Source organism: Venturia canescens, chromosome 7, assembly GCF_019457755.1.
Source record: "Venturia canescens isolate UGA chromosome 7, ASM1945775v1, whole genome shotgun sequence".
NCBI classification, from domain to species: domain Eukaryota; kingdom Metazoa; phylum Arthropoda; class Insecta; order Hymenoptera; family Ichneumonidae; genus Venturia; species Venturia canescens.
The window spans coordinates 935,418-958,634 of record NC_057427.1 but is presented as its reverse complement, the minus strand read 5'-3'; the positions used below and the strand labels follow the sequence as shown (position 1 = coordinate 958,634).

At 40.3% G+C, this 23,217-nt stretch overlaps 2 protein-coding genes across 5 annotated transcripts; one reads left to right on the top strand and one right to left on the bottom strand.

Annotated features, from left to right (window-relative positions):
* Positions 1–517: 517 nt before the first annotated feature.
* Positions 518–5,946, bottom strand: ninaB (neither inactivation nor afterpotential B). Of its 2 annotated transcripts, none has more exons than XM_043425165.1 (9): positions 5,811–5,946; positions 4,128–4,381; positions 2,657–2,803; positions 2,428–2,572; positions 2,087–2,237; positions 1,764–1,993; positions 1,460–1,642; positions 781–1,314; positions 518–696 (listed from the first exon to the last, which is right to left on the bottom strand). In XM_043425165.1, the coding sequence occupies exons 1-9, from the start codon at positions 5,895–5,897 to the stop codon at positions 523–525; spliced, it is 1,905 nt and encodes a 634-aa protein (XP_043281100.1). In that variant the 5' UTR covers positions 5,898–5,946; the 3' UTR covers positions 518–522. The 2 variants fall into 2 exon arrangements, with proteins under 2 accessions (XP_043281100.1, XP_043281099.1); XM_043425164.1 differs by lacking the exon at positions 5,811–5,946 and adding an exon at positions 4,535–5,024.
* Positions 5,947–11,501: 5,555 nt separating this feature from the next.
* On the top strand, positions 11,502–23,164 carry LOC122413022 (facilitated trehalose transporter Tret1-like). Of its 3 annotated transcripts, none has more exons than XM_043423088.1 (3): positions 11,502–11,610; positions 20,576–20,904; positions 21,110–23,164. In XM_043423088.1, the coding sequence occupies exons 1-3, from the start codon at positions 11,558–11,560 to the stop codon at positions 22,399–22,401; spliced, it is 1,674 nt and encodes a 557-aa protein (XP_043279023.1). In that variant the 5' UTR covers positions 11,502–11,557; the 3' UTR covers positions 22,402–23,164. The 3 variants fall into 3 exon arrangements, with proteins under 3 accessions (XP_043279023.1, XP_043279024.1, XP_043279025.1); XM_043423089.1 differs by lacking the exon at positions 11,502–11,610 and adding an exon at positions 11,978–12,042; XM_043423090.1 differs by lacking the exon at positions 11,502–11,610 and adding an exon at positions 16,485–16,961.
* Positions 23,165–23,217: the final 53 nt, after the last annotated feature.

Here is a 23,217-nt window from a genome sequence, read left to right as displayed (position 1 = left end):
GTGCTGCTGCTGCTGCTGCTGCGTCGTAACCAGAACCTCCAAATTTCACTGCAACTCGCTCTCGTTTCAAAACTCATCATCACTGTGATGCTGAAGAACGTAAATTGGATTGACATTGGGGGAAAAAAAAAAAAAAATAAAAAATTGTAATACTAAAAATTGCATTGCCTATAATTCCGAGGGGAGCCGCGCTTCTCAACAATCAAGTCGAAGATGTCAAAAAAAAGAGGTTGAAATCGAATGGCTTTTCGGATCCTCACAGCGACGTTCGCGAATCGATCGACGAACGGTCAGGATGCAATGAAAAGGTTCTACAATCAGAAGAAGAAGAAGAAGAAGACATTTTTTCAGTCGTATCCAAATATATAATTCGAGTTTTTAATAATACAGAGCATGAAAACTTATCACATATGGTTTCATCAATACAAATGAGAGTGAAAATGGTTCGAACGAAAAGAATACAAAAAAACAAAACAAAAGTGATCATAGTACAACGATGAATGAAAATGACGAGGAAGAAAATCAATTGTCGAAGCTGAACCATCCGTGGAGACATTTCGGTACGGGGCCAGGGGTCACGAAACTCGCGCGTCCGATCTCTTTCATGCTGACTGCATCGAGGATGAGAAGAGCAACTTCCGTTTCGCGTTCTTGGCCCCAGACTGCAGCGCTCAAAACAACGCCTTCGTCCTCGTTCTATTTTGGTAAAAGGAGAATCGAGGGTTAGTGAAATTGTTTCACGAGTCGAGGGAGGGTCTCGAGAGGATCAAAAACACTCACTTTTCCGTTTGGATCCGGTACGAAGATCGGTTCGCTCGGGTAAAGCCCTTTCTCGTGCCATATTTTTCTCGTTTTCGTAACGGTATCGACTTTGATCAAAGTTCCAGGATTTTCGATGTCAACGTCGCTCGAAATGGCGTAAAAGTAGCGATATTCCCGTCCTAGATAAGAATCGTAATTCAACCGGGGCGTTTCGCAGCCGAGATCGCAGAGGAGTTCCGGTTTGACGAAGACGTTGCCGTCGGGGAGTCGGTGGGCGGTCGCCCGTCGAGCGAGGACGTTCTCTTTGTCCGTAGCTTCGAAATTTTCACTACTTTTCGTGATTGTCGTGTGACGATCGGCAGGACTATCGGCTCTCTCAAAATCGTCTCGATTCTCGAGATTCTCGAATATTTCAAGACTCTGGTTAACCGTCCGAGCCCTGACGAGATTGTGCTCGGTCGGAATGTCAGACGTCGGTTGCTTCATTGGCAAGACGAAGCGCAGTGGTCGACCTCGAAAGAGTTTCGAATAGTCCGGATTCTTGTGCATATTCTGTCGATAAAAAAAATAAAAAAATTCAAAAATTTAAAAAAAAACGAAAATGGTCCAAGTTTTTTCATGAAAATGTCGACAAACGAGTACGCTCTTATATACTTCCGATCGAAAAAAATGCGCGAATTTTTTCTCCTCCACTGACCTTCATCACGTCGACGTACATGCAATCGAGCATTTTCGCATCCCTGTAACAACATATGTCCAGGACCACGTAATCTCGGTCTCGTGTTTCGAATTGGTTTATTATGTGAAGATAAAAGAAGCCTTCGGCGATGAATGTTCGCTCGAGATTGCCGGTGTCTCTTGAAATAATGTGAATAAGAGTCTGTAAAATAGGCAATTGTCATTGGTCTCGCGAATTTGGAGAAAGGGATTAAAAAGGTGGGGGAAAGCGACTTAAAACTTTGCAATGAAAGTCTTCCTTTGGTGCACATGGAGAAACTTACATTTTCGTTCTCGTGCCACTTGAGGCACGAACACATCGGCTCGTTTTTCAACTGGCAAGCGAGCATTTTGACAAGAGCAACTGCCAAGGGTTGTTCAACAATTATGAAATAATTCTCGGTTATACCGAATGTGTGCATGTACGAAGGATTGAAAATCCATCGGGACGGGACCGTGGCGACGATCGTCGCTTGATCGAACATCGACAGTTCTCTCGCTTCGCCAGAATCATCTGGAAACATTGAATTTATATTGTTAATTTACAAATCGGCCAATTCGAATATGCGATAACGATCGAAGAATTTCATTCGACAAAGTGAATTACCGATCTCCAAGCGACTGGGAGAAAAGCGAACGATGTTGTAGGCCGGTCCTTTCGACGTTATGCTCATTCCCATATTGTAAACCGTTCCATCGTTCATTACGTGGGGATGTGACGTGTGATTTATTATGCCAACATATTCGTTCAAGTTGACCTGGTTGAAATGATTCAAAAAATCATTTTCATTCAAACCCCTTTTTCAGATAGGAACAATTTATTCCCAAAATCCTCTAAATTTTTTGTCGATATTCATCATTTTTTCGTTTGAAAGGAAAAAACGAATGTTGCTATGGAACTGCATAAGGTTCGTGGCCGGTTTATCGAGCGAGGAAAAGAAGGTTTACCTTGTTGAGTGTTTCGAGGGTTTTTGGATCGATACGATGGACTACCGGCGACTCGGCGAACGTGTAATACTCGTCGCCAAACGGATAAACTGATATCATCGAATTATCCGATAGATTCTCAATCGGATTAAATACCGCAGCCACGCTAAATTTCATTAAAAAAAATCATGAGTTTCGAGGGAGAAGTTTTTGCGATGTTTCCACCAATTTATTTCTCGCATCGATTTACCTGTGGAAGATGCTTTGACACGGATCAGGAACAGCTTTGGTGCCGAACTCGGTCACGACTATTCTCTTCGCCTCGTGATTCCTTTTGTACACGTCGGTCTGCACGAATCGTCTCTGATACGTTACACTACCGTCTGATATTTCGAATCTAATGTGCATCACCGAGAATAACAATTTTGAGAATGTGCCGAGCATCAAAAGTTACTTGCCAAGAGCATTTTTTTGCATTTTTCTTTCTTATTTTCTAAGAAATATTCTTGTTGGTGAATTCATTCTATAAACAATCATGAAAAATTTAAAGTAGCTCGGTCGTTCTGTGACTAGTCAAGTTTGCATTTACTTCATGTTGATTAATTTTAAGGCTGAATTATTTAAAAATTAATAAACATTTACATTGAGAATATTATTTTATCACAAGAATGTAATGAAATGCTTTAAAAATATTATAAAAGATCGCATTTATACTTCAATTTGACTAGTTAATGATAGTCGAAAAAAAGAAAGAAAATTTATATGAGTGCGTAATGACACCGAGAAAAAGGAATGGTCGATTCATTAAAAAAAAAAGCGAAGCTACTAGACGAATGAAAGCACGCGAGTCAGTCTCAATAATAAATTTGATGAAATTTCCGCGATTCTCGAATTTGCCCAAAGTTCAATCAGCTGTTGCCAGCAGTTCAACGTAATAACTGACATCCGCTTTCGACACGTCAAAAACTCAAGTTTTTTCATGTTTTCTTTCTTAAAATCTCCGCAAGGTAATGTTTTTTTTTTTTTTTTTAAAGAAATGGAATCTGTAATAAATTTTTTTCACGATATAAACTTTTTCGCAGCTTAAACACCGTATAACATTTATTCACAATATTAATATTATTAAAAGCTCAAAATGTTATCAGGGCACTTGAAACTATCATTTACCGGAAAAGAAAGTGGACCTTCACCATGTACTTTATCGGACGGCCGAACTTCTTTAATTTGACACACGGGCTTTAATTCGACGAAAAGGTTACGAAATTCGAATGAATATTAACGAGATTTGCGTTATTTAAAAAGCCAAACAACAAATCGAGTTCTGGCGCGTCGAGCAGAAAGGCGAATAAATTGAATAATGAATTTAAGGGGGGACTGCGGACAGGTCCAATCTGATACGCATTCGATCCACCCTTCGGCCTTGACTTTCGGGGCTTGTGTGACTCAATTGATACCACGAACTTTCACTTCCAGATTAGATGAAATTGGATCATCGGGGCTGACACCAATTAATATCTGTTAGAATTTAATCAAACTTGTTCCCATTTTTTCTCCTCGATTCTTCGTATTCGTTAACGGTCGCGCTTCTTCGGGTTATTTTATTGAATTTTTATTTACAACATTATAATAATGAAATGGAAAAAAAATATTTTGCCTGAGTAAAATTGTTTTGGCGTTTCGATGCAAGAAAAATGGCAGCAGGGATAATGTTCAATTCTTACCGATGCAAGAGAGCAGAGCTGTCGAATAGATGGTCGAACCTGTACTCCCCAACTTTGAGGCTGCCAGGCCCGTTTCTCAAGAGCGTACCGCGCAGCCATTTTGGTATAAATCCAGTGATTTTTCCTGTGATCGGCAAGACTACCTCGTTCTCGGAGGATCTCATCCATATCGAGGTGTCACAATTGGGCCAGTAGTTGATCGAGTCGTCGTTACAATTTTCGTCCTTTTCCTTCGAGTCCTCATCATTTTCAGGCTTCACACACAGAGAAAAAAGAACGATGAAAATTATTACCGACAAGTGCCGGAAGAGTCGTTGAAAATGGTCAATTTTTTTGTCGTCTCAAACGCGAAAGGTGCTCGATGAGGGAAAAAACACTTGAGAGGAACCACTCGAAGTGAAACTTACACGCAGAAAAAAGCTTTTGGATTCTCGCATGAGAGAATTTTTCTGTTCGATCAAATTGCCAATGACGTTGAATTTCGTCGAGTGAAAATCGGTGTCCGACTTGGATCGGCAGCACCGCGCTTTTCTCATTTTTTCAAATTTATATTTTCCAAACTCCGATGTTAAATTTCAATGAGAATAATGAAATTCGATTGACAAGACGAGATAACGAAAACAAAAAGCGCGATAAAGTTTTCGATTCGAAGAGTCGACGATTGAATTATTTGAATTTAAAGTTGATCCGCGTTCCCATTTTCAAAAGGGATACGAAATTTCTTTAGCAAAAACAAAATTCCGTTAATCACTGTCCTCGTCAGCAGGGGCGCGATCTCCGTTGGCCAAAACGTGTTCGAGAGGCTCGAGGATGGACGAGAGTATCTGATAGATCCTCTTCTGGGTGAAATCCATTTCCGTGTGTCAGCGTGGAGTTCTGACCGCGAATTGACGAGGTTGGACCCTCGTCTTGACCTTTTATAACGGCCATCGATTGTCATTAGGTTTTCTCTCTCGCTTATTTTTTTTTCAAATCGTTTTAACCTTCGGGAAAGCCCGAAGCCCTACGGAAGCATCAACGCTTCGTCACGTGCAATAATTGTGCGACGTTCGGGCTTTCGGCGTACACGTGCGCTTCACCGAGACACAAATATGGCGGGAATCACCGGTGGGCAGGCGATTTTCAAAGCTCGAATATATAGAGCCGAAGCGCACGTGTTATCTCCGACGATCAACATTCTCAATTAAATTCTCGATTCTTCGTCACACGGACACAAACTCACGTCGCCGTCTCGTTATTTTCGTAATTGGAGCTCAGTTTTGGGGCTATTGAGGTCCCAACTTTATTCGTCCCTTGACTCACCGAATCAATCGAAAATATAATTAAAATCTATTGCGAGACAATCCCAGCGGAAAGGCCCGTTAATTTTATCTCGTTCGATTATTCGTTATAATTAAATTATTAGGTTCGTCGTTATATATTCGAGTGAAAATGAATATGGAATTTCGACAATACTACTAAGCGTCGCAGTGTTATTTCGATCGATTTTTCGTCACTGAACGATTGCTGCTAATTTTGTTGTTGTTATTATTACTACTTGATGAGTGAGAAACGAAGGGATACTTTACTGAAAAAGTTAAGTTTCACGCGCGCAGAATGTGCGTGGGTTTCGTCGAAGAAGAAGAAGAAGAAGAAGAAGAAGCAATGTGGAAGGAGTAAGGGGTCAAAAAAATATGAAATTACCGGAAATAAGCGGGCGATGCTGGACAAAAAAGGAGCACGTAATAATTTATCCTCGATCCTGTCAGTCTGAAAATTTGCTGCTGACATCGCAGGAGGATCGATAGCGGCGAACTGAAAGGGGCTCGAAGGACGCTCAACGGTCTGCTCGCGCGCGAAAAATGTTCACTACGCAAAACAATGTGCGAATGCAAAATGCCGAAAATAAAAAACGAGCGAGAGCTAACAGTTGCGATTGGTCGGTTCACGTAAGCGGACCAAAATATCATCCCATCGCAGACGCGATGTTTGGCTGCATTTGCATATTAAGAGGCGATTTTTGGGCAACCGCCAACTCAGATTTTGGCCTCGATGTCAAACCGTCCGAGTGAAATTTCCGAGAAAATATGCAAAGCTCTTCCGAGATACTGCTGTGCGAGCCGAAGCATCGAGAGCATTGATTTTTCTCTCGTTCGTTGATTTAGCGCGTTGAAATTTAAGGAGGTTTATTGGCAAGACAAAATTCAGCATCGGGAATACCGAGCCAGCTCCCTCGATAACAAAACGTTTTTGAAAAAGTTTTTTTTCGCTCGATCGGCCACAATCAAATCCAATTCCTTCATCCCCGACCCACGGACAAACTCGCGCATCCGCGAAAACGAAATTTTCTACCTTTTCGACGCGGGCGACGGGCGGCAAAAAAAGCTCTCGCAGTTTCCAACGCCTCTCCTCCGCACATACTTGTTATCAATCGCGCGAATAGTTTCTCTTCACGCACCACTCATCACGAGCTTGCCACGTGGTTTCCGCGTTCTTGGTGCTAATTTCGCGAGCCGATCACGACCTACCGCAATGCATGGATCACGAATACCAAAATAGTCAATTCATTCGCGCAATGTGCGTTTCACAGGTTCACGCGGAGCGACATGCGCGAGGCTACAATCGCTGCACCCTTTTTTCTCATCCAGAACACTCTTCCAGAATTTGAATTCTTAAATACAAATGCGCCAAAAGTTCGAGCACTCGAATACAAATTAGACAATCTTTCCGAAAATTTTTCACGACAATTCCAGAGCGCGAAAACTATTTTCATGAGCGTTGATTAACAGGCATTCGTTAATAACGATTCTCGTTATTTTTCATGATCCCGTAAACATGAATTTCATTCGGAATCCTTCTTTCGTCAACGATTTTTCCTCGAGAATAACGTAGATCAACTGGTTTTGAAAGAAAATGAAAGTCAAATAATTAGTACCACTTACCAGCAGTTTTTGAACTCGTATTATAGAGAGTAAAAACATTCAAAAGTGTTAAACTGCCCCCGAGTCACGTGCGTTCGTGGGAAGCATTAAATGGTACGATAATCGAGCTGTTTACGTGATTGTATATCGAGATCGATACAGGGAGAGGCTGCTTGCCTCGTTTTTTGCGGCCTCTAATTGTTGGCTCTGATCGTCTGTCAGCATTTAATGCGCTCATTAAAAAAAGGAGTACTTCCGCAGCAGGTTTAATTATAATCGGTTTATCCATAACTTATCCGTAGCCCGTTATGGAAAAACTGCACTTCCATTGCGTCACGATGATTCCAAGAGACTTTTCCAAGCGCGTGTTCTGCTTGATAAAAAAAAAGCGTGTTCTAATAAAGAAATAAAATACGCGAGAGCTGTTGGAAGGAAAAATGATTCTTCAAGACTTTTTGAGGTTTTTTCCAATTGACAGGATCATTAGGAAAACGGAAAATATTATTGTTGACCGTTCTCGCGTTAACAAGTGATATTTCCGTCCCGGGAGGTCTCTAATACGAAAAGCATTTATTGCGAGTAACAATTTACGAGGACCCGTAAATTTGATTGTCGGAGAAACGTTACCGACGAGAGTCAAACAGCAGAAAAAATGTTCAAGTTTCATGTAAAAACAGAAGTTGCGTCATGAGAGTTTTCATGAAGAAAACAATATGAAAAATAACGGAAATAAATCTCTCGTCGAAAAAGTTGTAAAAATCGTCCAACTCTGAGTGTTATCGCACTGACTCACCGTCACGTGGGATTTGTGCAAAAATAAAAGTAGTAAAACGCGAGTGGATGAGAAAGGAGAAAAAATACTGAATCACATGAGCGTTGAGCGGTGCAGGGGGTCGAGTCACATGGTTGTGTGTTTTCGTTCGAAAGAGGGCGCCGTACTCGTGACGAGAGCAGCGTATCACCGCTTTGTTATCGTTCGCGTCCCGTTTCATCCTTTCCGTGATAAGAATATTATTTTTTCCATTCTCTTTTGAACCAATGACCCCTCGCAAGCTCTTCCAGTCGCGAACCTCTGTCGCGTTATATTCTTCCGAAATTTTTATTCCGGTAGCGAGCCGCGAGAGCCGCCTGCCGGTGGCGTTCTGCACTACATATATTCTTTCCTGCACTCTCGCGGTGCTCGATTTATAACGTGCCAACTTTTTCATGATACATTACAACCTGACGGTTGACGTAACGAGATCTCTTGAAAAACCCGATTTTCCCCTGTTCCATTATCACTCTCTCGAGGCTAGCTATGAGAACCAGCTGGTGAGTACGTGCCATTAAAAGATTAAAACGGACTCTCGTAGCTGGTTCACCATCCACCGCAGCAGCAGGAGATTACGAAGTCATATGACTCGGAATCTTCGTTTAGACGAAACGGAGCCTCGTGATTGATAAAGGGTATTATCGTGAGAAGACACACACACGCACATATACTAAAGTACTGACAACTCATAATTTTAGTATTTTCTTTACAAACTTGAAAACACATTCGTTTACAATATCTCTCGAGCAAACACAGTGCTTCAAAAAAACAAAGAAAAATGAGTTTTCAGTTCAATATTTTTCAACTCGTTTAGTTCTTTCTTCACAACTCTTTTTCTCTGCTCCACCCACCGTCCCACTATCGAATTATTATGACAAAAAAGAAAAGCAATTTTGTGTACATCCTTTTTCGTGTGTGTACATATTTTTTTTAATCGCACGCACACATTCGGTTGGACTTAATTCGAGTCAGGGGAGTTTGAAATTTCGATTGGAAAGGATTTTAAAACAAATGTTACATTTTAAAGCAACAACCGTTTCGAATATGCTGCAATAAAACTTTATCGTATTGGAACGAAACTAAATGATGAGCCGTTGAGCTTAACCGTCGAGGTCGAATGAATCATAAAACTGTTGTAAATTAATTCTTGTAATGCGAGGATAAAGAGTAGAGGAAAATAGTGTTGAAAATACGCAGTCGCCAAACAGTCTGGTGATGTTTTCTATATTATGATGCGCGATGATGCAATTGATTAGAGACGCACTGTTTGTTATCACGAAGATCGAATAGATCTCGAAGATGATTTTTTCTCCATGACTTTTGGCTCCGCAACCTTTTCGAGGTCATTGACTGGTGCGAGGAATAATTTTTCTTCATTTCTTCGCGCGCGTGAATTATAAAACTTATCGGAAAATCTCACTCGTGCTATTTCGCGCTATAAATATACAGACTAAAAAAATCTTATCGCGAGGGCAATAGCGAGATAAATCTTGATTTCACATATTATCGAAGGACGTTTTGCATGCATCCATCGAGGCACTTCGCCAAACGATGTGGAATGAATTTGTAAAGAAACGAGCGCCATTCTGCGTGGGCTAATGTTTGAAATCAATTGTTCAGGAAAGCGGCCCGTGGATCCGGTCACTGAACTTACGAAAGGAGCGCTCAGCTCAGACTTTCAATTGTTTCGAGGCGCTTTCCATAACTCGAAAAAAAAACTCGATAATGTTGAAGGAAAATAAAAGTTGCGAGTAAAATTTTATACAAATGATTCTCCGACGATGATTCTCTGCTCGAGTGTTTAAAAACCTGTTCGTCAGGCTCTCTTGAATGGGCGGATTGCTCAATAATTTGTATTCATATTTTGTCCAAGTTTTCAAGCAAACCGTGCATCTCCGAAGGAAAATCATGCTCGGACTAGTGACGAACAACATTTTTTCAAATATTTTTCAACGTTTTCATCTCCCCTGAAAAAATGCATTTTATTCAACGAATATAAAAAAGTCACAAGTTCCCTCTGAAAAGCACTAAAATCCCACTCGTGCCAAGACTCCCCGGGAGGCCACTGGAACACCATTCTTTTCAATCAATAAAAATTTTCCATCAACAACGTCCTTGCACGACGTGCAACTCCTCTCACATGACTCTCTCACGTGACACGATGCCATTTCGTAATCGTTACACTCGTCGAATCACTTTTGCCTCCTCAAATACGAACATCTTCAGATTTTCACTGTCAGGAAAATGGAAAATTTGAAGATTTTCAGATGCCCACTGCGAGACGATACTCCGCTGCATGCCAGTGACCGGAGGACCACATTTTCACAAGGTTTCTATATCCAATTCGATGCAGTGATCGAACACCTGGAAAGTGAAGTGGAAGTAAGGCGACATATTCCTTCTGACCCGAGTCATGGCAACACTATCATAGTTTTCGAGAAAATCATCCCTATTATTTTCTATTTCGATGCAGCCCGTTTTGTTTATCAGGTTTGGGAATTTTCGAAGGAATTCCGTTTGGCGGATAGTTTTTTGACAAGGATCCTAGTGAAAATGTGCCATCATAGAAATTCGTATCGATAAGTAGATGGCTTTGAAAATGTATTTTTTTCGATCTTCTTCTTTTTCGTTAATTATACGTGCTGAGATACAAATCCACCGTACTACGTTCGGATAGTTCATTGAGCTTGGCCCGAAAGAGTTGTGAAAATTTAGCACTCGTTTGACCAGCACGCAGCGGGGCAGTATCCAACTTTATTCCTGTTTGAATTTCATTGGAAGAGAATATAGAGTAGAAAATTCGAAAATGAGAAAAAAACGATCATTTCCGCGATCTTACTGAGGACGCGGGGAAGCAGGCTGCAGGGAAGATAAAATAAAAGAGTGTAGAAAATTTCGATCGTAAATTTTCTTCCAATACTTGACACCGAGTCGCTGTCGTATCTCTAGATTCGAGATTCCTAATTAGTTTTGGATGAGAATTGAGACGAGGATGCGGTTTGCCATTTGTCCTATTTTTGACTGGAGTTTGAGGGTGACGAGGTCGAGGACGATTCGGATGGACACGCGTTAGTATTAGTGGGATAAAATTAGCCTGGAAGTTGGAGGGGGAAACGTGGCAAAGTGGTTAGAGAAAGAATTTCTTGTACAGTGGCAAGTTCGAGTTTCGCTGTCTGCTCTTTATAATCCTGGGTGATTTTTTCTCGTTCAAGAATCGCGTCACGTATCGTCACGAGGAGACAGGCTTGTATTCAACCGCGCTCGCATTATTTTTTCTCCTTTCTTTCACTTTTTTCTCATGGTTATTATTGCTTTTCGATGCGTACGCCTCGTGAAACGATCACGCGGTCCGCGATATCGCAGGGGTCTCGTGACAACCCACGATACTTGATTTTCAATGCTGATAAATAAAGTCCGCGAATCGGGTATTTAATCGGCGAATCCCCTCGCTCTGCCCGCACAGATGTTTCTAGAGCTCGACGAAGGTGTTTTGTCCCCGATCTCGTATCTCCCCAAATAGTATCTTTTTCGGTAAAGATTTATTTAATTGCTGACCGACCACTCATAAATATATTATTTATCGATCAAAATGTGAGCAAAACGAGCAAGATCTCTCGGGTCATCGATTCGATCGGATTCTGATCGCATTGGAGTTTTTTTCTTTGATATTTGGTTGTTCCTTTCAATGAATCTTCGGCAATCGTTGCGCGCAGTTCGAAATGACTAATTTGGATTACGATACGTACGAGCCCGAACCTCCGACGGCGGACCAGTGAGTATTGAAATTACAATTTTCTCGCTCCTTCTTCATTCATTCGCGTCTGAATCTTCAATCGTTAACGGTCGCGACGATCCCGACGACGATCTAGACTTTGGCAGAGCTGACCCACCACGCTTCTTCAGATAAAGAGTGTGTGAGCGAGCGACGCTCGAGATAGCGGGCGTGCGATTAATATGATTTTATATAAATAAATAAACAAAAAGCGTACGAAAATTACGACACCAGCGAGCACATGACTCGGCCACTGGCGGGAGTAAGAAATATGATATAAATTAAACTCGTGACCGGCGAGCCGGTTAGCTTAGCGATACAACGAGCACGAGTGTCCCATACTTGCCATAACCACAGACGTCTGCGTGTCCGTTCATCGGACATGGCTTACAACGTAAATTATAATACTTTCGTCGACGATGACGAAGATGAGTGAGTAATCTCTCTCGTTAGCTCAATTAATTCTAAAACTCAATTTGACCGACGACCGCTTCGACTGGAAAAATTGATGTTTACAATTGGAAATCTCCGGGAGATCGTGCTGCGGTAACTAGTGATCGTTGGATTTGAGTGAACTCTGTAAATCGCTCGCAAGATTTTTCGTGTTTTCAAGTTGAGTGTTGGGTGTCAAAACCGAAACGAATTCGATCGAGATTTCCGGTTACAAAGTTGCTGAATAAATAGTTTCATTTCTTTTCCTTTGGCAACATTTTTATCGAGCCGAAATTTCGGTATTCGAGGAAGCGCATTGATTGCCTCCAAACATTCGTGCCGGCCCGTGCCAATAATCTCACGGAATGAATTTTTGCTAAAGTTTGGAAGGGACAATAAGAAAATTTAAAAAAAAAAAACGGGGTTCAATCGTTCGCGGCGTCTCAGTTTCCATGGCAACCTGCGGCGATGCTGCGTGCTCGTCTCTGCTTGCTAGCAACGACGTGAAAAACGTCATTTCATAAGCTCCATTGAAATTGACAGCTGTCAGAAGTCGAGCGAGATACGCGAGTGATGAAAAACCTCTTCGCTCTGTCAAATGTCGACTAGTTTGCCAAGATTTCTGCCACCCTCTGGTGGCTCAGAGGAAATAGCGTATCAATAGTGCGAGAAGAGAACAACAAAAGCATCGAAATTGTGTTTATGCACCGAGAAAAGTGTTTTCAACTAATACTGAATTGTGCTAATCAATTGAATTAAAGTGAAACACGGTAACATAATATATTTAAAAATGCTGCAAATTAAAATTTGCAAATTGCTTCCTCAAGATGGTCAAGATGCACGATGCTCAAAGCTTACTCTATGAGGTGCTATATTTTTCATTTTGGCTTCCTCATAGAGGAAGCTTCGAGCATCCGTGCATCTTGACCATCTTGAGGAAGCAATTTGCATATTTTTATTTGCAGCATTTTTTTGTATACAAGGAAATAATGTATTTTCTCTACCTTCTTTCACGAACTTTAATTTATCTCTTTGTTTAAATCCATAAAAAAAAAATTGAATGACGAGCCATCAGAAAAAACAGTTTGCAACTTTCAATTTTCATCCTTTTTTTATTTACATTGAAATTAAATAATTCCGACAACTTTGCTGGAAAGTGTAGAGGAAGCACAGACTTATATACAATATCTTAAAAAATTTCCAAAAATTGAGGCGGTTAGACGATTTTTTGAAAAACTCATATTTTCGTAAAATTCAAAAAATCATAAAATTTAAACCGCTCAACCGATATTCCCCAAATTCAATACCAACCTTCCTATTATGATAGTCTATTTATATTAAAAAAATTATTAATAAATCTTAAAATTTTCGAAAGTTAGAGCGTCGACACCCTTTTTATGAAAATTTCGAAACGCCGTCAGATTCGTAATTTTTTACAAATTCTGACAAAATTATCAGAGAATGAAGAGCGTGAATAGATTAACATCTGTGCAAAACGGTAGCCCTGTATCTCAAACCGTTTCCGAGTTATAAGCGTTTTAATTTTGCAGTGCCATAACATACACACACACACACACACACACACACACACATCCGGACATTTTTTCTAAATATGATTTTTCGATGTTTTGAGACATTTTGAGCACATTGACATTGAAAACTGGGAAAAAAAAATTTTCATCATCACATAGCTTCCTCTATGAGGAAGCAAAAAAAGAGGGATTTTGATGCGAATTCGAATTTGTATAAACTATTTGTTCGCAAAATTTCAACGGATTCGACCATAGCGTTTCTGAGAAAATTCAATTAGTTTTTTACATTGGATCTTATGGAAGAGGGTAAAAAAACGAAAAAAAAAAAAAACATTGAGAAACTACTGTTAAAAACGCCACTTTTAGATGAAACGAAGACAGGTACATGAGCCACCTGTTAAGATAACTTTCGCTAAATTCACAGTGATTCCACCGTACCGTTTATCTGCAATGTGCAAAAGAAAATGAATAAACGAAGTTTGTCTCTCTCTCTTCAAAACAGTGCGACAAAGCTGAAACCAAGCTACTATTGCGAAATGTTTGATACTTTGAAATATAAAAGATGAAGCTTTTTTTCGCCAGAATTAGGAATATTATGGTTGAAAGAATTATTATTTAATCTAAAAGTACACAATTATCATTTCACATGTAAATTGAAAATGAGAAACTAAATTCACGCGCAGTTGGCTTCCCATGTTAAAGCATAGGAGTGCCCCTCTAACCGGCTGCTCCGCAAAAGAGTCCTACCTTAATTGCAGACCGAAATTTGGGTCACTCTCGTCGATGATCGATCGAGGCGAGTGACTAAAAACGTAATCAAAGTTACGTATCCGAAGAGAATTTTCATCGCCTGTCCCCAAAGCTATTTCGGGAACTGCTTAGATTTTTTGTCTCTCGCAAAGTTTACCTCTTTGGGGAGAACACTATTTGCCTCGTTCTTCGATTTCTGTTAGATTTTCAAACGACTTTAATCATAGTTTATTGCGCAGGTTCCACCAAAAGTTTTATTTTCAAGAGAGAATCGGAGAAATCGTGGGTGAGTTTGATTTCCGAAAAAGCCGAGCGTTCTCAGCGCCGGATAAATCTCGCGCATCAAAAGAGTTGAAACGAAAAGAGTATTCATGTGCATAAGCGTCCACGTGGTTTCCACGCACATATACCGTGACAATAAACAAATTGTCTCACGAGTATTAACGATGCGACCGGGCGAGTCCTCGCGCAACAGTTTTAAACGCCAACGCTTATTACTTAGCAAACAAGTGTTGATGAGTCAGTGAATGAAGCACTTAAAGTGCGTTTCAGTGACAAAGGTAGAGGCGCAGACAGAGATCTGTTAATGCCACAGACGAGCTCGATTATTTTCAAAAAAATTTTTCACGAATTTTCCGATTTTTAATCGCAACGGTGAGAACGGTTTGAAAAACGCTGTGACCTCATAACTCGGCATATTCGCGTAAATAAGAACACGGCAGAGCTTCCCCGCTGGCTTTTCTTTTATGCTCTTGTTTTTATCTTTTAATATACTTGGCTAATAAGTTTCCCGCTGCGGCGGCGTGCGATTCAAAAAGTTATGGAATCACCTCGGTAGGTGGATGAACGTTCTTGGAATTTATTCGTATCACAAATTCCCGCTAATCTGAAAAATAATTGCTATTAGATTCATAAAAATACCTCCAAGGCTGTGCTCTAGTGACGCAAATATTGCCGCTTTGAGGTAACACTCATTCAGAGGATTTTCGGATCGATCCTGTGTTTGTTCTGTTTTATCGACCATCGATCACTCACGTTCGAGATTCAGAGTCGTCTGTGGCTTCGAAATGAGGAGACAAAAGCGCGCTGCAACCGTCTGAAATTTATGTTAATCAATTGTCGTGAAAGATAAGCTCAAATTATTCTTGAGCACTGTAAAACTGAAAGCACATTTGATTTCGTTTTTTTTTTTTTTTTTTCAAAACACAAGTTTATTGCTTCAACCCAAGGCTTCAATCTTATATTTACGAGCATCGTGGCTGACTCCGTTTATCAAAATGGGAGTGATCCAAAGACGAGATAAGAGTCTATTGACGATGATCCAAATACGGAGGATCTTGAACGCTTTATCTATTTGCTCGATCATAATTCAACAGCACATATCGATAGAATTCGAAGAATGATTTTTTTTTCAATTTTTGCAGAGAGAGCGTAGTTTCGCGACTCGTGAGTTTTCCTGTTGCCCCTGAAAGTTCTCACGTTCATTGTCTCGTTGGAAAATGGCCAGCAATATTCATCGCCCGCCGTTTTCCCTTTTCCTACTTTTTGTCTAGCCTTGCAGATGGTCTCGTACGTTTGAGTTCCTCGAAACGGTGCCCCTCCCACGCTCAGAGTCATTTCTCTTTTATCATTAAAGTTCGAGTGCCAAAATGAAGTTGGGCAACGTCAAATGCACTTTGAGATCCGAGTGAATCCAAAAAGTTTCCAAAAACAACAGAAACGAATCGAACGAAAATCGGCGAAATTTCGAGCCGAATTTTATAGCAATTCGATAAGCCAAAAGTATCATTAAAATTAAGTGGAAAAGAAGATAATTCAACTGCAGTTTAGGTTTGGGGAAAAAAAAAACACCGATTTCATGGAAAAACGAGAAAGAAAAAATGATTCACTGGATTCGGAATAATTGAGAAATAAAAATAACTACGGGAGGCGATGGGATGAGACTCGGAGAAACGGATTTGGATGGAGCGGCGCTTCATCTGCGTTTCGGCGGGAAAAGATTCGAACAGTTAAAGCGCGAAAGTGCGATGCTGAGCGTCGGATCTTTCCTCCACTCCGCGTGCGTGACGCGCTCGGATAGAGTTTTTTCATCATCGCCAAAAGCGCGCTTTAAGTATAAAGCTTTGGTAGCGACGAGCACGAGTCTACAGTGGCTCGCGATTACTCAAACGTGCAGGATGTTGCTCGGTGAACGTGACTGAACGTCAACATTGGTACGGAAAACGAGAACAAACAAAAAAGTCACGAAACTTCGTCAAGTGATAATCGTCCGTGTCAAGCCTACTCGTGCCACGATAGCCGATCAAAGTCGCTGATAATCTTGAATAAAAAAAAGACTCGGAAGCTAAAATTTCGAACAAATGAAACGGTCGCGAAGAAAGCACCGAATCAACACTGTTTTTTCGCGCAATCGTTTTCGACATGGGACCATCGATTGCGAATGTTGATCGTCCACCAAAAAAATCGACGTTCATTTGAAAAATCATCGTACTGGTTTTTTCTGTGATCGACGAACTGTGATATTTTTATTATTTTCGTCACTTTCCCTCGGTCTTCCTTCCTCTCGTTGCATCGTCACGTCGACAATTGGTCCAATTTATCGGATTTTTAATCTCAACATTTTCCAAAGATGGACAAGTGAGTAATGGCTGTTTCATTATTTCATTGACGAGGACAAAAATCGAGTCGATAATTCATGAATATTTCCTCGCGTCGCTTCGCATTCTCTTTCGTTTGACTAAACCACTATTTATTTTCTTTTTCGTTAAATCATTGAAAAGCACCCACCCTCGTGTCATTATCAGCGAAATAATGACTCGAGACTTTCATAAATGGGACGGTATTGAGCGCCGATTGCATCACCGAACTCTTCACACCTGAATCTGTGTAAATCACCAAGTCACAAAGATTCTTGAGAAAAAATATTCGCCTTTATCTGTTATTCAGTTTCGAAAATTTACGAAAAAGGATAAACGCTTCTTTCGCTTGTGTACGATTGTAAAGTTCTTTCGTGCAATTTCATTGGTCACAGAATCCGTAGATCTCACGATCAACCATTTCCGTTAATACTGGAGAATAATAATTGATATATTGTTGTCTCATTAAAACAGCAAGGTCATCCTTATCGAGAGACTGACATTCACTCCACTTTCGAGCTTCGCGAAAGCTCGTTATAAATGTTCGATTACAGTGTCACGAGCTTGAAATATACTGCGAGTTATATCTGTAGCCATCGACGTCGAGTGCAGGGAAACGTCCAAAGTGAAAAATAGGCGGAGAGAAAGATAAACAGAAAGATAATGGAGGAGTTAATTCTATTGCATTTCCAATCGTATAATCAAGCTATAAACGATCATTGAAAAAATCTAAGAAAATGAGGATAAAAAGGATTCAGAGGATCGGTTCATCTGATTATTTTTAACGAGCCTTCGAGAGAATTTTTTAAACATTCGAAAAAGGGAGTCTACGCTATGATCTTTCGGTGACTTCGAATTTTTAATAAAACAGAAATATTGGCGGGCTCAATGCAAACATGCGAAATGTTGTTACAGCTGATGATCAAGCGCGACAGAAAAAAAAACGAGATTACGTTAGGACTCGTGGAGAGTGAGAGTGAGTGAGAGGAGAGAGCAAAAGCAAGGAAATGCGGAGAGATAAAAGTTGAGAGATATCAGGGAGCAATAAAAAAAACGACTAGACTCAAACGTTCGGCGAATACGTTCGAAATGAAACGATTAACGTGAATTTCGTAATATTTTTAACAATAAAATTTTAACGATCGTACATTTAGTTGAGCCACAGAGAGCTCCAATTGTAGAAATCATTTGAACAAATTCGTTCAATTATTGAGTTTGGAACAAGAAAAACCGACGACATTTTAGATGGTTTTATGTTTTTCACTCATTTCGCAGTTATTATTGCTCGTAAATATTATAAAGTCGTCGGACGAGTGGACGAGCAAAATTGCATATTCAACGATTAATGAGTAGAGAAATATTCACGATTGCGTGCCCGCTGGAAAAACTCGTCTTCGACGAGTTAAAAAGTCAACGGCAAAGAGGCCGAGTGGAAAAGTGAAAAATTTTCCATCTTAGCCAATAGAAAAACCAAATATTGAGCCCTCAAAAAATCTCGAAAGGGAACGCGCAAGATGACTAACGAAAGATACTTTGAGATACAAAGAAACGACGAACGAATCGTTGCCAATTTTAGTTGAGTCAATGAAATCGACAGCTTTTTCTTTAGTTCTTTCATTTTTTTTCTTTCACTCTTCAATTATATTATTTAATAACGACTACCGAATGAGCATCAATTTTTTGTTGTCGATGAGCTGAACAATTTTAATTGGTAAAGAACTTGAAAAGATTGGGGCCCAGGAATGATGAAGTTTTTAAATGAAAATCATTGATTTTCATCGTGCAAAGCAGCAGAAAAGCCACGGAAAAACGTGCGAGGCAAGAAATCATCGAGATGCCACATTTTCGTGAGCACTAAATATCTCAGATTGCATAGAGATCGTGTCGTTATTGCGAAATTTTGTTTCTAATTCGGTCGCGAGAAGGAAGCGCAGACACGTGAGGTTTAAAGATCAATGTTGCTATACGTTGCACCTGTATGCTCCGCTATATATCTCGTCTTGGTTACAGCATCCTTGCCAGCGAGAGAGCCAAACGAGTCAAAAGCCAAGGTAGCGCGAAAAAATGCATTTCCTTCGTGACTGGTTCGAGTCTCGGAAAACCGCTCGAGTTTTTCGTTTTCCGCATTCCGTGTGCTCTGAATGAAAATACGAGGATTCGCTTAAATTCAAATGATTCAAAGTTAAATGAAAACTTTCCTTCATTAGGTTCCGATCATTTATCACAGAATCTTCTTTTTGTTCGTCACGCTTTTCGTTGTCTTTTTACTTTTTATCGAATATTAGTATTTCGGATTGAATGACCTCCCTTGTTTCGGTGATTATAATTGTGCAAATAATGCAGTTAACCAACATTCAAACGTTAACGAAACTGCAAAATCTCAGGCACGAGCAAACACTGATATTGGTCTGCATGAAATATATTATAAACTCGAACTTATCTCGGGACTTTATTGGGTGCGCAATATTTTCATGAATTTTTCAGAAATTTTATATTTTATGGAGGAAGATTCACGGTGACAAGAAAAAGCGATAAGGCTTAGATCGTTTATTACGAAAACGACGCCTTCCTTCAATTCCGAAATTTAGTAGTTCCCACGCCCGTAAATTTCCGTCGTAACATACTGTTTTTAGACGTTGCTATGGGAATGAAAAGAAAGAAAGAGTGAAAAACGAGATTCGAAGTACAAAAGAATTGATGAATACAGCGAGAGTGTGAGAATCGAGGGGAAATAGAAAAAGCGTTTGAAGAGCGAAGGTCAATCGACTGCACTGAACTCTCGGAATAATCGCAAGGGCAATATCACGCTCGCATTAAGCTAAATTTATGCGTGTTTAACAACCGAAAGACGAAATGGATAAAAATGAAAAGTAACATAATGCAATTGAAATTGCCAAGTTTGCAAAATTTTCCGTTCCTTTTTGTTTTTCAATGTTGGAACAAATTTTTATGGTGAAAAAGGAAGATAAATTTCGAAACAAGTTGTTGTTCTCTCGCACTGCACGTAATACCTTAATCCGAACTGTGTGCAAGGGGTATTTATTATATCGAATCTAAAGTGTGTCGGCATGGCACGTGTTATCAAGCCCGTTAAACTTCATAATTGGTCTAATTAAAATAGAAGAAAAAGAAGCGAGTCCATCCACGTAGCTAAGCAATGAACTGTTTTTTTTTCTTTCGTCTTCTTTCAAATTCCGGACAGTCGAACGATTACACATCACCGTCTCTAATAAAAGTGTGCTACAATGGTCACGTGTTAAAAATTCATCGTGCGAAAAACATTCGCAAGACGGATGCTCGTCGATGTTAAAATAAAAAACGTATTGCAAAGAAATTGAGAGTTCAGAATCAATCGGTATTGTTAATAAGAGTGGGAGTGCTGTAAGAATGATTAATTGTGCACCGTTCATTAATTCGTAAGAGAAAAATCGGTTCTGTGACGATTCTTCACTTATTCATTGCACATTTCAAGTTTTTTTACTGCTCCCGAACGATTTTATTGCGATTGAACGAGCTGAGATCATTCTTCGAATGCCCAGGTTGAAAAATAATAAACTTTGTGTCGTTCAAATGAAACGACAACTGAAATAATTATGGCCAATGTTTTTTGAGCAGTCACAACTCCGCCGATTTCGAGAAGGAGAAGAAAAGTCTTGTGGATCAATCATCGCTGCTCACAGCTAAAATCCAACCGCTAAACTCTTTAGCCGAAGATGAAAAGGCCGCGCTAGCTGCTGTAGCGATCAACGGGAATCATCGGGAGGGTGCCCGGGAGGAGAAACAAGCTAGAGGAAGTGCCTTGAGACAAGTACTGGCCGCATTCGTTGCTCAACTCGGCACGATAAACACGGGCATGGTATTTGGCTTTTCGGCCATTGCCATTCCACAATTGCGTCAAAAAAATAGCATCATTCCTATCGGTATTGACGAAGCGTCATGGATTGGTAAGAATAAAATCTGCTCAACGATCTCAAGTTTCAATCCTCGAATATGCATCTTTTCAAATTGAGCCGGCAATTGTTTGAGCCTGGAAAACCGTATTTTGGAAAGCCAAAGTGTAACCGATTGTGCTTCCATGAGAAATCGAGGCTACAATGCCCAACCCGACGAGGATGAAACTGAAACTGAGTTTGCATTGTTTTGTTGCAGCGAGTATGTCATCCATCGGTACACCAATCGGGTGTATTCTCTCCGGATACATGATGGACTTACTGGGTCGCAAACGTTCACTGATCATCACGGAAGTTCCAGCATTATTGGGTTGGTTGTTAATAACGTTTGCGACGGACGTGCAGATGATCTATGCAGGTCGTTTTTTCGTGGGCTTGGGTTCAGGCATGGTCGGTGCCCCTGCTCGTGTTTACACAAGCGAAGTGACGCAGCCTCATCTGCGTGGAATGTTGACTGCGGTGGCGAGTGTAGGAGTCAGTACCGGAGTGTTGATAGAGTATGCATTGGGAAGTATGCTCTCGTGGAACATTTGTGCAGCGATAAGCGGTCTGATTCCTCTGTTCGCTTTAGTGTTGATGTTCATATTTCCGGAAACTCCGTCGTACCTCATATCGCGTAACAAACCTGAAAAGGCACGAGCAGCGTTACAAAAATTTCGTGGCAGTACGTACAACTTGGACAAAGAGATGGACACGCTTATTAATTTTTCAGCGAAAAACAATATCAAACGATTGACGACACCTCGCGAGATCTTCGGGGCGATATTGAAGCCGAACGCCTTGAAGCCTTACATACTGCTGTTTCTTTACTTTTTTATTTATCAATGGTCCGGTACGAATGCCGTAACCTTTTACGCGGTCGAGTTATTCGAAGAATCCGGTACAACGATAGACAAATATTTAGCAGCTGTTATTTTGGGAGTCGTTAGATTGTTATCGACGATTGCGGCATGTATACTGTGTCGCAGATGTGGCAGACGACCACTGACTATGATCTCTTCGGTAGGTTGCGGATTATCGATGTTGGGGTTAGGAACTTACATGTGGTATTTGGCATACTGGAAAGAGAATTCTATAACGCCTAGTTTCACGTGGATTCCAGTCGCCTGCATATTCGTTTATACGATCACGTGTACCCTTGGATTTTTGGTTATACCTTGGGTCATGATAGGCGAAGTTTATCCCGTCGCGGTACGGGGAGTTATCGGAGGTTTGACCACCATGACCGCTCACTCGTTTGTCTTTATGGTCGTTAAAACTTATCCTCTTTTGTGCGAGGCCATCACGAGACACGGAACTTTTCTTATGTACGGTTTCATTTCGTTCTTCGGTACAGTTTACTTCTACATTTGTTTACCCGAAACCCAAAACAAATCGCTTCAGGAAATCGAAGATTATTTCTCCGGAAGAAGTAACACTTTGAAAACGGGAAGGATACCCGGAATGAGAAAAACTATCGATGGACCGAAGCCCAATATTTTGCCCAAATGATACTTCGTCATTCGAAAATGAAACTTTTGACTCTGGATTTCTAGTTTATTTTGTCCCGACTGTTACTACACTGTATCTGTGAAACTCCGGTTAATTTGAGTCCGTAACTTCTGAAAAAATTCCTGTCTCTCGACAAGGGTTTACAAATGGTGAGTTTCAAATGTCAGTTTTGGTGGTCGGGTCATAACGACCCGCTGAAAGTGATCAAGGGGCAAATCTCATTCTCTACGACTGTTGCAAACTTGTTTTTATATCGCAATCATATTTAACGAATGTGTGTCTGTGTAAATAATATAAATTCATAAAGTATGAACGCGTTAATATGTCAAGAAAAGCGATTATTTTCGAAAGAGTTGAATTTTTACGTGTTTAAAAAAACGTGTGTGCTGCTTCGATCCATGTTAGTGAATTTTTTGCGGATTCCACGTGCCGAATTCGGGCTTTATCGCCCTCTTTATATTTATTAACTCGTATGACGAAAAACGTTTTAGAGATTAAGTGTGTGGCCTTCGACTTGCGTGACATACGTAAACAATTACGTAAAAAAAGAAAACGTGAAATTGTAAATATATGGTCTTCCACGGGACAGATAACGTAGACATAAGTTCTTCGAGAAGTAAAGAAACGAATGAAAGTAAAAAGGTGTAAATAGTAGCTTAATGTTTGAGTGTCCGAACGAGCGAGCAAGAGTGACTTATTATCATTGTTTTCTGTCTTTTTTTTTTTTTCCAAGAAAATGAATAAAAAACGTATATAAAACGTTTTTATAAAAAGTTTTATTGCTTTTTTTTCAATCTTCATTTTATTGGGGAAAAT

Coding starts and splice junctions, on each gene's coding strand:
- ninaB (XM_043425164.1), bottom strand. CDS start 4,663: ATGAGAAAAGCGCGGTGCTGCCGATCCAAGTCGGACACCGATTTTCAC. Junction 2,573..2,656: donor TGTCAAAGCATCTTCCACAG/GTAAATCGATGC, acceptor AATGAAATTTAG/CGTGGCTGCGGTATTTAATC. Junction 1,315..1,459: donor TGTACGTCGACGTGATGAAG/GTCAGTGGAGGA, acceptor TTTTATCGACAG/AATATGCACAAGAATCCGGA.
- LOC122413022 (XM_043423088.1), top strand. CDS start 11,558: ATGACTAATTTGGATTACGATACGTACGAGCCCGAACCTCCGACGGCG. Junction 11,611..20,575: donor GAACCTCCGACGGCGGACCA/GTGAGTATTGAA, acceptor TTTTTTGAGCAG/TCACAACTCCGCCGATTTCG. Junction 20,905..21,109: donor TGACGAAGCGTCATGGATTG/GTAAGAATAAAA, acceptor GTTTTGTTGCAG/CGAGTATGTCATCCATCGGT.